The 13436-nt window shown below is 52.8% G+C and overlaps 1 protein-coding gene across 6 annotated transcripts in view; it reads left to right on the forward strand.

Moving 5' to 3' along the window:
• EML5 (EMAP like 5) overlaps nt 1–13436 on the forward strand; it is a 223421-nt gene that overhangs the window by 130240 nt on the left and 79745 nt on the right. For all 6 annotated transcript variants that reach the window (XM_063948612.1, XM_063948609.1, XM_063948611.1 and 3 more), the window contains 5 exons: nt 5088–5255; nt 7796–7902; nt 9475–9593; nt 10118–10304; nt 12380–12485. In XM_063948612.1, the coding sequence (XP_063804682.1) occupies nt 5088–5255; nt 7796–7902; nt 9475–9593; nt 10118–10304; nt 12380–12485 (687 nt within the window). The remainder of the gene's footprint in view (nt 1–5087; nt 5256–7795; nt 7903–9474; nt 9594–10117; nt 10305–12379; nt 12486–13436) is intronic.

The following is a 13436-nucleotide window of genomic DNA, read 5'->3' on the forward strand; positions in this document are numbered from 1 at the left end:
GCCTGCAGCCGCCATACAGGCCTGATAGCCTAGCCTCAGTACCGCTCTGTAGTGTACCCTCAGCCGCCATACAGGCCTGATAGTCTAATAGCCTCAGTACCGCTCTGTAGTGTGCCTGCAGCCGCCATACAGGCCTGATAGTCTAATAGCCTCAGTACCGCTCTGTAGTGTGCCTGCAGCCGCCATACAGGCCTGATAGTCTAATAGCCTCAGTACCGCTCTGTAGTGTGCCTGCAGCCGCCATACAGGCCTGATAGTCTAATAGCCTCAGTACCGCTGTGTAGTGTGCCTGCAGCCGCCATACAGGCCTGATAGTCTAATAGCCTCAGTACCGCTCTGTAGTGTGCCTGCAGCCGCCATACAGGCCTGATAGTCTAATAGCCTCAGTACCGCTCTGTAGTGTGCCTGCAGCCGCCATACAGGCCTGATAGTCTAATAGCCTCAGTACCGCTCTGTAGTGTGCCTGCAGCCGCCATACAGGCCTGATAGTCTAATAGCCTCAGTACCGCTCTGTAGTGTGCCTGCAGCTGCCATACAGGCCTGATAGTCTAATAGCTTCAGTACCGCTCTGTAGTGTGCCTGCAGCCGCCATACAGGCCTGATAGTCTAATAGCCTCAGTACCGCTCTGTAGTGTGCCTGCAGCCGCCATACAGGCCTGATAGCCTAGCCTCAGTACCGCTCTGTAGTGTACCCTCAGCCGCCATACAGGCCTGATAGTCTAATAGCCTCAGTACCGCTGTGTAGTGTGCCTGCAGCCGCCATACAGGCCTGATAGTCTAATAGCCTCAGTACCGCTCTGTAGTGTGCCTGCAGCCGCCATACAGGCCTGATAGTCTAATAGCCTCAGTACCGCTCTGTAGTGTGCCTGCAGCCGCCATACAGGCCTGATAGTCTAATAGCCTCAGTACCGCTCTGTAGTGTGCCTGCAGCCGCCATACAGGCCTGATAGTCTAATAGCCTCAGTACCGCTCTGTAGTGTGCCTGCAGCCGCCATACAGGCCTGATAGTCTAATAGCCTCAGTACCGCTCTGTAGTGTGCCTGCAGCCGCCATACAGGCCTGATAGTCTAATAGCCTCAGTACCGCTCTGTAGTGTGCCTGCAGCTGCCATATAGGCCTGATAGTCTAATAGCCTCAGTACCGCTCTGTAGTGTGCCTGCAGCTGCCATACAGGCCTGATAGTCTAATAGCTTCAGTACCGCTCTGTAGTGTGCCTTCAGCCGCCCTACAGGCCTGATAGTCTAATAGCCTCAGTACCGCTCTGTAGTGTGCCTGCAGCTGCCATATAGGCCTGATTGTCTAATAGCCTCAGTACCACTCTGTGGTGTGCCTGCAGCCGCCATACAGGCCTGATAGTCTAATAGCCTCAGTACCGCTCTGTAGTGTGCCTGCAGCCGCCATACAGGCCTGATAGTCTAATAGCCTCAGTACCGCTCTGTAGTGTGCCTTCAGCCGCCATACAGGCCTGATAGTCTAATAGCCTCAGTACCGCTCTGTAGTGTGCCTGCAGCCGCAATACAGGCCTGATAGTCTAATAGCCTCAGTACCGCTCCGTAGTCTGCCTGCAGCCGCCATACAGGCCTGATAGTCTAATAGCCTCAGTACCGCTCTGTAGTGTGCCTGCAGCTGCCATATAGGCCTGATAGTCTAATAGCCTCAGTACCGCTCTGTAGTGTGCCTGCAGCTGCCATACAGGCCTGATAGTCTAATAGCTTCAGTACCGCTCTGTAGTGTGCCTTCAGCCGCCCTACAGGCCTGATAGTCTAATAGCCTCAGTACCGCTCTGTAGTGTGCCTGCAGCTGCCATATAGGCCTGATTGTCTAATAGCCTCAGTACCACTCTGTGGTGTGCCTGCAGCCGCCATACAGGCCTGATAGTCTAATAGCCTCAGTACCGCTCTGTAGTGTGCCTGCAGCCGCCATACAGGCCTGATAGTCTAATAGCCTCAGTACCGCTCTGTAGTGTGCCTTCAGCCGCCATACAGGCCTGATAGTCTAATAGCCTCAGTACCGCTCTGTAGTGTGCCTGCAGCCGCCATACAGGCCTGATAGTCTAATAGCCTCAGTACCGCTCCGTAGTCTGCCTGCAGCCGCCATACAGGCCTGATAGTCTAATAGCCTCAGTACCGCTCTGTAGTGTGCCTGCAGCCGCCATACAGGCCTGATAGTCTAATAGCCTCAGTACCGCTCTGTAGTGTGCCTGCAGCCGCCATACAGGCCTGATAGTCTAATAGCCTCAGTACCGCTCCGTAGTCTGCCTGCAGCCGCCATACAGGCCTGATAGTCTAATAGCCTCAGTACCGCTCCGTAGTCTGCCTGCAGGACATCACACGGAGACCCAGGAGGGAACATGTCTTATTATAGGAAAGATGATGAGGGGCCTTATTCAGAGCTGATTGCTATAACTGCGATCGCTCTCACCACCGTTTTTTTTTGCCTTCTGTGCACGTGCGCGCTGGCTATCATGATGCGATCACACCCCGGAATGATGCGTTCGCATCGTGATTGACAGGCGATGGGCGTTCGGGGGGAGGATAGCAGGAAACGCAGGCCTGTTCAGGGCTGGCCAATGTCATCGCCTGCATTTCCTACAAAACGGGGTCAACCTCTATTTGAGGTATTTGCGATGTGATTCCAATTGAATTGTGATCGCATCGCAGGGCGGCGCCACACATGCTGCGCGGCCTCGCAAAAACTGCAATCAACTCTGAATAACCCCCGAGGTCCACTCATTTTGCACAAACATTTCCATCCCACAGATCTGCGCACGGTCCCGTGGCAGCTGGTGGATGATGTCGTGGTTCTACGTCATTGCGGCTCATGACTCTTGGACGAGATTCAGCTGTTTTATCGCGCTTGATATCCCGTCTAAAGTGACGGGAGATTGGGAAGTGGGCAGGAGCAATATTCCATTGTTTTTTATCGCGCTGATCATGCTCCGAGAGATTGGGTTTAACAAAGTAAAGCAGCTAAACCCGATCAAAGTAAGGGGCGTGGCGTGAAAAGTCCTGTTTGGGCGCCGGAACGGGTCACTTTTCACTCATTTCAGCTTGACACCCCCAGGGGGGGAAAGCTGAAATGCCAGCGCCGGCAGCTGATCACTCCCGAACGGAGCAACAATCGCTTCATTAGGCGCCATCTTCTGGCTGCCGGCTGCTCAAACAATTGAGTCTCGCCCTTATTGTATCTTGTGTTGATTAGCACAGTCATCATTCGCCGTACAGGGGGGCTGATGTACTAAGACTCTGAGAGAGGTAAAGTGGAGAGAGTTAAAGTACCAGCCAATCAGCTCATGTTACAGGCTGTGTTTGAAAAATGACAGGAGCGGATTGGTTGGTACTTTATCTCTCTCCAAGGCTTAGTACATCTCGCCCCAATGAGAAATGACTCCAACAGCGCATCTGATCATTTCCCCGCACTAAGGGCCTAATTCGAGGTGGATTGCAAAACAACATTTTCCTCTACTGGACAAAACCATGTGCAGTGCAGGTGGGGCAGATGTAACATGTGCAGAGAGAGTTAGATTTGGGTGGGTTATAGTGTTTCTGTGCAGGGTAAATACTGGCTGCTTTATTTTTACACTGCAATTTAGATTTCAGTTTGAACACCCCACCCAGATCTACTCTCTCTGCACATGTTACATCTGCCCCACCTGCACTGCACATGGTTTTACCCATTAGAGGAAAATTTTGTTTTGCAATCAACCTTGAATTAGGCCCTAAGCAGAAAAGAGACAGAATTGTCCTGGGTGGAGTCTCCACAAACTATTATAAAGGAACATTTGATTACTGATTATGTTAATTTGTGTAATTACATTTAAGCCCCTGAATACAGGGCACTGTGTATAAGAATGGCTGCAGCTCCTGAATGTTTCATGTGAGATGTGTGTTCCGCCCCTGGAAGTAAAGCTGAAAGTCTGCACTGCTGTTTCATCTCACACCCATTGTGATGGCGGCAGAGACCGAATTAGGAACACTGGGGCAGATGTACTAACCTGGAGAAGTGATAAAGCAGTGATAAGTGCAAGGTGATAACGCACCAGCCAATCGGCTCCTGTCAATTTACATACTGGAGCTGATTGGCTGGTGCATTTATCACTTTGCACTTATCACCGCTTTATCACTTCTCCAGGCTTCGTTCATCTGCCTCATTGTGCCAGTGTCACATGATTCCTTACAGATTGTCATTTTCATAATGGACTCGGGGGCTATTCAAACAGCAAACGGCCATGAAAACCGCAAACGGCCACAGTGCGCATGAGCAACCTATCATAATCCCGGAAAGATGCGATTGCATTATGATTGACAGGTGGCAGGCGTTCGGAGGCTGCGACGCAGCTTTGGTGGTGGGGGGGGGAGTGGAGCAGGAAACGCAGGCGTGTCAAGGCCATTTTTGGAGTGGCCCGATGACGTCACATGCGTTTCCTGCAACGGTTAACATGGCAGAAGTGCGCCTGTATACACAGCCTGGCGGAGTATGCAGGGGTTGACCTCAATTTAGAGGTTTTTGCAATGCAATCGAATTGTGATCGCATCGCTGGGCGGTGCTACACGTGCTGGGCGGTGCTACACGTGCTGGGCGGTGCTACACGTGCTGGGCGGTGCTACACGTGCTGGGCGGTGCTACACGTGCTGGGCGGTGCTACACGTGCTGGGCGGTGCTACACGTGCTGGGCGGTGCTACACGTGCTGGGCGGCGCTACACGTGCTGGGCGGTGCTACACGTGCTGGGCGGTGCTACACGTGCTGGGCGGTGCTACTTGTGCTGGGCGGTGCTACACGTGCTGGGCGGTGCTACACGTGCTGGGCGGTGCTACACGTGCTGGGCGGTGCTACACGTGCTGGGCGGCACCCATCTTGCGATTTTATCGGTAGCAGTTTTTGCTATTTTTGCAATAACCGCTACCAACTCTCAATAACCCCCTTAAGCAGATACTTTCCACTCACATGATGATGATTTCCTCCCATCGCAGTCAGTAGGAAGGACTGTATCTGCCTATATTTATTCTTTCTTTGTATCACTTATGTATAATAGTCTGCGCACTGAGCCTTAAACATTTATAACGTCTACTTTTTATTTTATTACAGGCGCAAAGTTTAAAAAGTACCTTGGTCACTCCGCTCATGTGACCAGCGTGCGGTGGTCACATGACTATCAGTGGATCATTTCGGTTGGTGGGGCAGACCACTCTGTGTTTCAGTGGAAGGTTATCCCAGACAGGAAGATGAAGGATGTTCTCCACATAGCACCACAAGGTGATGACCTCCATGTAATGGTGTGATAGGACAAATGTCGCACAGTCCGCGCCGCTTTTACTATACGTGTAGTCATTGGGACGCACAGTGTCAGTGTGTATTTACCCTTGTACCCCACCATTGCCCTTGTATCCCTAGTGTCAGTGTGTCATTGATCCTGTACCCTTGGTGTCAGTGTGTCATTGTCCCAGTACCCCTATTGTCATTGTCCCAGGTCCCCTAGTGTCAGTGCGTCATGGTCCCAGGATCACTAGTGTCATTGTCCCAGGACCCCTAGTGTCAGTGCGTCATTGTCCCAGGACCCCTAGTGTCAGTGCGTCATTGTCCCAGGACCCCTAGTGTCAGTGCGTCATTGTCCCAGGACCCCTAGTGTCAGTGCGTCATGGTCCCAGGACCCCTAGTGTCAGTGCGTCATGGTCCCAGGACCCCTAGTGTCAGTGCGTCATGGTCCCAGGACCCCTAGTGTCAGTGCGTCATTGTCCCAGGACCCCTAGTGTCAGTGCGTCATTGTCCCAGGACCCCTAGTGTCAGTGCGTCATTGTCCCAGGACCCCTAGTGTCAGTGCGTCATGGTCCCAGGATCCCTAGTGTCAGTGCGTCATTGTCCCAGGACCCCTAGTGTCAGTGCGTCATTGTCCTAGGACCCCTAGTGTCAGTGCGTCATTGTCCCAGGACCCCTAGTGTCAGTGCGTCATTGTCCCAGGACCCCTAGTGTCAGTGCGTCATGGTCCCAGGATCACTAGTGTCATTGTCCCAGGACCCCTAGTGTCAGTGCGTCATTGTCCCAGGACCCCTAGTGTCAGTGCGTCATTGTCCCAGGACCCCTAGTGTCAGTGCGTCATTGTCCCAGGACCCCTAGTGTCAGTGCGTCATTGTCCCAGGACCCCTAGTGTCAGTGCGTCATGGTCCCAGGACCCCTAGTGTCAGTGCGTCATGGTCCCAGGACCCCTAGTGTCAGTGCGTCATTGTCCCAGGACCCCTAGTGTCAGTGCGTCATGGTCCCAGGATCCCTAGTGTCAGTGCGTCATTGTCCCAGGACCCCTAGTGTCAGTGCGTCATTGTCCCAGGACCCCTAGTGTCAGTGCGTCATTGTCCCAGGACCCCTAGTGTCAGTGCGTCATTGTCCCAGGACCCCTAGTGTCAGTGCGTCATTGTCCCAGGACCCCTAGTGTCAGTGCGTCATTGTCCCAGGACCCCTAGTGTCAGTGCGTCATGGTCCCAGGATCCCTAGTGTCAATGTGTCATTGTCCCAGGACCCCTAGTGTCAATGTGTCATTGTCCCATTACCTCAAGTGTCAGTGTGTTATTGCCCCAGTACCCTTATTTTCAAATGCATTTGCTCTGGGGTCCCAATGGAGGCATGCTCCAGGACTAGTATAGCATATTTGACAATTAGCTGCCCCAGAAGCAGATCCTGACCCAGATGTTTATAACACAGACAACCTTTGTTATTCAGTGGCTGATGGCTCAGATCCTCAGTTTGTCCTATAGCTCAGTAGCTGGTGGCTCGGAGTCCCAGTATGTCTGGTAGCTCAGTAGCTGGTGGCTCGGAGTCCCAGTATGTCTGGTAGCTCAGTAGTTTGTGGCTCAGAGTCCCAGTTTGTCTGGTAGCTCAGTAGCTGGTGGCTCGGAGTCCCAGTATGTCTGGTAGCTCAGTGGCTGGCGGCTCATAGTCCCAGTTTGTCCGCTATCTCATTGGCTAGTGGCTCGGAGTCCCAATTTGTCTGGTAGCTCAGTAGTTTGTGGCTCAGAGTCCCAGTTTGTCTGGTAGCTCAGTAGTTTGTGGCTCAGAGTCCCAGTTTGTCTGGTAGCTCAGTAGCTAGTGGTTCGGAGTCCCAGTTTGTCTGGTAGCTCAGTAGCTAGTGGTTTGGAGTCCCAGTTTGTCTGGTAGCTCAGTAGCTAGTGGTTCGGAGACCCAGTTTGTCTGGTAGCTCAGTAGCTAGTGGTTCGGAGACCCAGTTTGTCTGGTAGCTCAGTAGCTAGTTGTTCGGAGTCCCAGTTTGTCTGGTAGCTCAGTAGCTAGTTGTCCGGAGTCCCAATTTGTCTGGTAGCTCAGTAGTTTGTGGCTCAGAGTCCCAGTTTGTTTGGTAGCTCAGTAGCTAGTGGTTTGGAGTCCCAGTTTGTCTGGTAGCTCAGTAGCTAGTGGTTTGGAGTCCCAGTTTGTCTGGTAGCTCAGTAGCTAGTGGTTTGGAGTCCCAGTTTGTCTGGTAGCTCAGTAGTTTGTGGCTCAGAGTCCCAGTTAGTTTGGTAGCTCAGTAGCTAGTGGTTCGGAGTCCCAGTTTGTCTGGTAGCTCAGTAGCTAGTGGTTCGGAGTCCCAGTTTGTCTGGTAGCTCAGTAGCTAGTGGTTCGGAGACCCAGTTTGTCTGGTAGCTCAGTAGCTAGTGGTTCGGAGTCCCAGTTTGTCTGGTAGCATTAGTGTTTCCTTATGCCACATGTTGCCCAGACATCACTATAACTGGTTTAGAGAACCCTCTCCAGCATTGGGCCATATAAACCTCTGTAATGTCTTCTCTTCTTACCTTTCGTTTCTTTGGTTGCAGAGAGTTTGTTTGATTCCAACAGCGATGACTCTGATTCAGAACAGTCAGACGTTCCAGAGCTGGACTCTGAAATAGAACAAGAGACACAGATCACTTACCGTCGGCAGGTAGGTACTGCCTGTTACACTCTGTATCACTTTTCTGTATTACAGTATCTGAGTAATACATTACTGATTATTTCTAGCCTGGCATTTATCTACAACTCACACTAACCAGACACGTCAATGTCTCATAGTAGATGGATCAGAGCATATTGCAGACAGAAAGATCCGGTGACAGTGGGCACGAGTGTTAGGCACTAGCCTAGGGGGAAGGTTAGGGTTAGGCACTAGGCTAGAGGGGAGGTTGGGGCTAGGCATGAGGCAGGGGGGTTGGGGCTTGGCACAAGATTGGGGGGGATTGGGGCTAGGCACTAGCCTACGGGGAGGGTTAGGCACTAGGCTGGGGGGGATTTGGGGCTAGGCACGAGGCCATTGGGGTGGTTAGGCACTAAGCCGGCGGGAGGGGTTGGGTATAGGCACTAGCCTAGGGGGAGGGTTACGGTTAGTCCCTAGGCTGGGGGGGTTGGGGCTAGGCATAAGGTTGGGGGGGATTGGGGCTCGGCACTATCCTAGGGGGAGGGTTAGGGCTATGCACTACGCTGGGGGGGGAAAGAGTTGGGGCTAGGCATGAAGCTGGGGGGGGTTAGACACTAGGAGCAGGATTAGGCTAGGATTTTTTTTTTTTTAAAGTGCATCCTTTTTGTGTTGATCATTTGAACGTAAACTTTTAACTCTGTTGACCTAGTCACTGTTGAGTTGTGTAGATATTATGTGTTACAGTGTGTCATCGGTGAACGTTTCCTGTACTGAATAGAATACAGTCATTCCTCGTGGTCCTAGTGTTATAGAACAACTCTTCCAGTTTTCCTCCAACATCTGACCCACACCCCTACCAGGGAAATGTCGGGGGAATCCCGGGGAACGGCTATTGGATTATTTGGCTTTATTGGGCTGGTGCAAGGAAGTGCCGGGCTCGCCAGGCGTTGAAGTGCTGATGTTTGGACCAGTTGGTGCTCGTCCAGTCAGTAGGTCTTGCTAACCTGTGCCATCACATCTAATTTTCAAGATAGAACTGAAGAGGCTCTGCCATACTGAGTCCCTCTGTTGTGGGAGGGATGCCTGGTGATGGGGTCTATGGAATGGCTAGGAGAATAGAAGCATGGAATAGCTGGTTCTGGGTCTGATGTGGCCACGCATGGGGTCCAGCTCAGCCAGCGGGCACATAAACATTCACATCCCAGCCACTGGCCAAAGCTGAATCCATAACTGAAGCCCGAGGTGCGTGATTCCACCCAGGGCAGATGCTTCCACGCAGTACATGGGAGCTGAAGGAATCGGACCGTTACTACTTGTCCCCCAGAGCCGTAAGGCCCTTAGGATGCAGAGGTCTTCAGGCCCACTCACGCTGCCATGCTCTTTGAGCCCCTTTTCCTCTGTTTCCTAAAGCCTTCTTTGGGGGCGAGGTCTTCAGTGCCCTGTAAGAGAGGGCCTACAACTTGTGGATGGTGGTGGCCCGTGTGATTTTGTGCATCCACACCCCAAACACGTGAACACAACACAGAAAGGGGAAACTAGTAATCTCCCCATCAGATCAGCGCCAGGGTTTTCTGCTGCTTTATTTCATGCATCTTGTTCCAGGTGTACAAAGAAGATCTACCTCAGCTTAAGGAGCAATGCAAAGACAAACACAGAGGCGCTTCTTCCAAGAGGAGGGAGCAGGCGCCCCTAAACAGCATTCGTCTGCACTTCGTGCACGGGTGAGGACCTGGCTGTGACGCGACATAGGCGTTGGGCCCACTAGGAAATCGCTAATGTGCGTGGCATAGCCACAGTGCCCTGTAGCATAAAAGAGGAACCGTAACGCGTTGCAGGATCTGGGGATTTTAGTTTAATAAGCTGTAGACTCTTCTCACTCTATAGTACGGGTGACAACAGAGCGCCGCAGCTACACTGCATAGAAGGAGAGTGCGTCGCTGCTGCGCTGCGTAGAGAGACTGAGATCCGCTGCTGTGCTGCATAGACAGAGAGCTGCTGCTGCGCTGCATAGACAGAGCCGCTGCTGCGCTGCGTAGACAGAGAGCCGCTGCTGCGCTGCGTAGACAGAGAGCCGCTGCTGCGCTGCGTAGACAGAGAGCCGCTGCTGCGCTGCGTAGACAGAGAGCCGCTGCTGCGTAGACAGAGAGCCGCTGCACAGCACTGAACGCAGGCCACTCATCTCTCATTACTGTCACTGCAGGACACTAGATGGAAATCTTACATTATTCCTCTCCATGTTTTGCAGGTACCGAGGCTATGACTGCCGCAGTAACCTATTTTACACCCAGACGGGCGAGATCGTTTACCATGTGGCGGCAGTCGGAGTGGTGTACAACCGGCAGCAGAACACGCAGAGGTTCTATCTGGGGCACAATGATGACATCCTGTGCCTCGCCATCCATCCATTGAAGGACTATGTGGCAACTGGCCAGGTATGTCCAACAAACTCACCACCACATCGTTACATGGGTACCTGCAGCAGTGTCCAGCATTGTCAGGCTTTATATTTCTTCTGTTCCAGCCCCCCTCCCATGTATCGCCCCCTTTACCCCCTTCTATCCTATTTTCTTATTCTGCCTCCCACCCATATCTCTCCCCCCCTCTTTCCCTGCATTTCCCAGTACCCTTCTCCCCCATCTCTCCCCCCCTCTTTCCCTGCCATTCTCTGTTCCCTTCTCCCCCAGTCTCTCTCCCCGCCTCTTTCCCTGCCATTCTCTGTCCCCTTCTCCCCCATTTCCCCCCCCTCTTTCCCTGCCATTCTCTGCCCCCTTCTCCCACCATCTCCCCCCCCCCTCTTTCCCTGCCTTTCTCTGTCCCCTTCCCCCCCCCTCTTTCCTTGCCTTTCTCTGTCCCCTTCTCCCCCATCCCCCCCCCCCTCTTTCCCTGCCATTCTCTGTCCCCTTCTCCCCCAGTCTGTCTCCCCGACTCTTTCCCTGCCATTCTCTGTCCACTTCTCCCCGCCTCTTTCCCTGTCCCCTTCTCCCCCATCTCTCTCCCCCCTCTTTCCCTGCCTTTCTCTGTCCCCTTCTCCCCCATCTCTCCCCCCCTCTTTCCCTGCCATTCTCTGTCCCCTTCTCCCCCAGTCTCTCTCCCCGCCTCTTTCCCTGCCATTCTCTGTCCCCTTCTCCCCATCTCTCTCTCCCCCTCTTTCCCTGCCATTCTCTGTCCCCTTCTCCCCATCTCTCTCCCCCCTCTTTCCCTGCCATTCTCTGTCCCCTTCTCCCCCAGTCTCTCTCCCCCCTCTTTCCCTGCCTTTCCCTGTCCCCTTCCCCCCCCCTCTTTCCCTGCCATTCTCTGTACCCTTCTCCCCAGTCTCTCTCCCCGCCTCTTTCCCTGCCTTTCCCTGTCCCCTTCTCCCCCATCTCTCCCCCACCTCTTTCCCTGCCATTCTCTGTCCCCTTCTCCCCACCTCTTTCCCTGCCTTTCCCTTTCTCCCGCATCTCTCTCCCCCCCCCCTTTCCCTGCCATTCTTTGTCCCCTTCTCCCCCAGTCTCTCTTCCCGCCTCTTTCCCTGCCTTTCTCTGTCCCCTCCCCATCTCTCCCCGCCTCTTTCCCTGCTTTCCCTGTCCCCTTCTCCCCCATCTCCCCCCCCTCTTTCCCTGCCATTCTCTGTCCCCTTCTCCCCCATCTCTCTCCCCGCCTCTTTCCCTGCCATTCTCTGTCCCCTTCTCCCCCATCTCTCTCCCCGCCTCTTTCCCTGCCATTCTCTGTCCCCTTCTCCCCCCATCTCTTTCCCTGCCATTCTCTGTCCCCTTCTCCCCCCATCTCCCCCCCCTCTTTCCCAGCCTTTCTCTGTCCCCTTCTACCCCAGTCTCTCTCCCCGCCTCTTTCCCTGCCTTTCCCTGTCCCCTTCTCCCCCATCTCTCCCCCACCTCTTTCCCTGCCATTCTCTGTCCCCTTCTCCCCCATCTCTCCCCCACCTCTTTCCCTGCCATTCTCTGTCCCCTTCTTCCCCATCTCCCCCCCCCCTTTTTCCCCTGCCTTTCTTTGTCCCCTCCTACCCCATCTCTCTCTTATGTACTGCAACAGTTTCCAGCAGCCTGCTGTACGCAGGAGAGGGGCCGCCCTGGAATGTGTGATGTACAGGTATATGTATTATTATATTACAGTCATGATAACAACGTATTTCCATGTTCTATGCTCTGTGTGAGTGATGGAGAACACCTGCACCCCATGTACAGCTGTACAGTGCCCCCTGGAGGGTTATGCGCATAGCGACGTCACTGTAGCAGCTTCCAGGACCCCGGGCCTCCTGCTCGCCCACCTGTGTATAAGAGCAGTGGCCGGAGACTGATCCCACCCCATCTGCTACCATCACAAAGATAGCTGTTTAGTAATATCTATACGCAAGATATAGGCAGCTGGGGGAACTACAAGTCCCAGCATGCCATCATTCCTGTTACTGGTCAGGGGTGAAAGCGAGAGGGATGACCTGTGTCCAGCCCCAGCGGTTGATGCTGAGTGTGCAGAACTAGTGTGACCACATATGAACGCTTGTGTCTTACAGGTGGGCAGAGACTGCACAGTGCATATCTGGGAGTGCGAGACGATGAAGCCTCTCTCCGTGCTGAAGGGCCAGCACCAGTACGGAGTGTGTGCGGTGGATTTCTCAGGTGATTGCAACATTTTCAGATGATTTGCTGGGATATTATTCTCAGAGGCGCAGCACTGACTTCTACCCTTGTGCCTCTCCCTCCTCGCCAGCCACTCACAAGTCAGTAAGCTGATGTATGGCGCAATCAGTGCTAGTAGCCATGCACGGGGTACATATAGCAGCTGCTAGACACAGCCGAGAATGCTCTTCAGTGGGTGGTACTGTGCAGGAGTGTGCTCTTTGTATTGTGTAGAGGTCATCTGAATGCTCTCTGTATTGTATAGAGGTCATCTGACTGCTCTCTGTATTGTATAGAGGTCACCTGAATGCTCTCTGTATTGTACAGAGGTCACCTGAATGCTCTCTGTATTGTGTAGAGGTCACCTGAATGCTCTCTGTATTGTGTAGAGGCCACCTGAATGCTCTCTGTATTGTATAGAGGTCACCTGAATGCTCTCTGTATTGTGTAGAGGCCACCTGAATGCTCTCTGTATTGTGTAGAGGTCACCTGAATGCTCTCTGTATTGTGTAGAGGCCACCTGAATGCTCTCTGTATTGTATAGAGGTCATCTGAATGCTCTCTGTATTGTGTAGAGGTCATCTGAATGCTCTCTGCATTGTATAGATTCACCTGAAAGCTCGCTGTATTATATGGAGGTACCTGAATGCTCTCTGTATTGTATAGAGGTCATCTGAATGCTCTCTGCATTGTATAGAGGTCACATGAATGCTCTCTGCATTGTATAGAGTCACCTGAATGCTCTATGTATTGTATAGAGGTCATCTGAATGCTCTATGTATTGTATAGAGTAGGGCTCAATGAATACCAGTTGCTGCATTAAGATTTAATGCCTGGGACCAGACTTTAAGGAGTATTGACAGTGGCGGATACTTGTGCCTGTCTGTCACGTCCGATTGGAACACCAAATCGTTTAAAAACTGTCCATGTGTAGGCAGGATAATGATAACA

Source organism: Pseudophryne corroboree, chromosome 12 (genome assembly GCF_028390025.1).
Source record: "Pseudophryne corroboree isolate aPseCor3 chromosome 12, aPseCor3.hap2, whole genome shotgun sequence".
NCBI classification, from domain to species: domain Eukaryota; kingdom Metazoa; phylum Chordata; class Amphibia; order Anura; family Myobatrachidae; genus Pseudophryne; species Pseudophryne corroboree.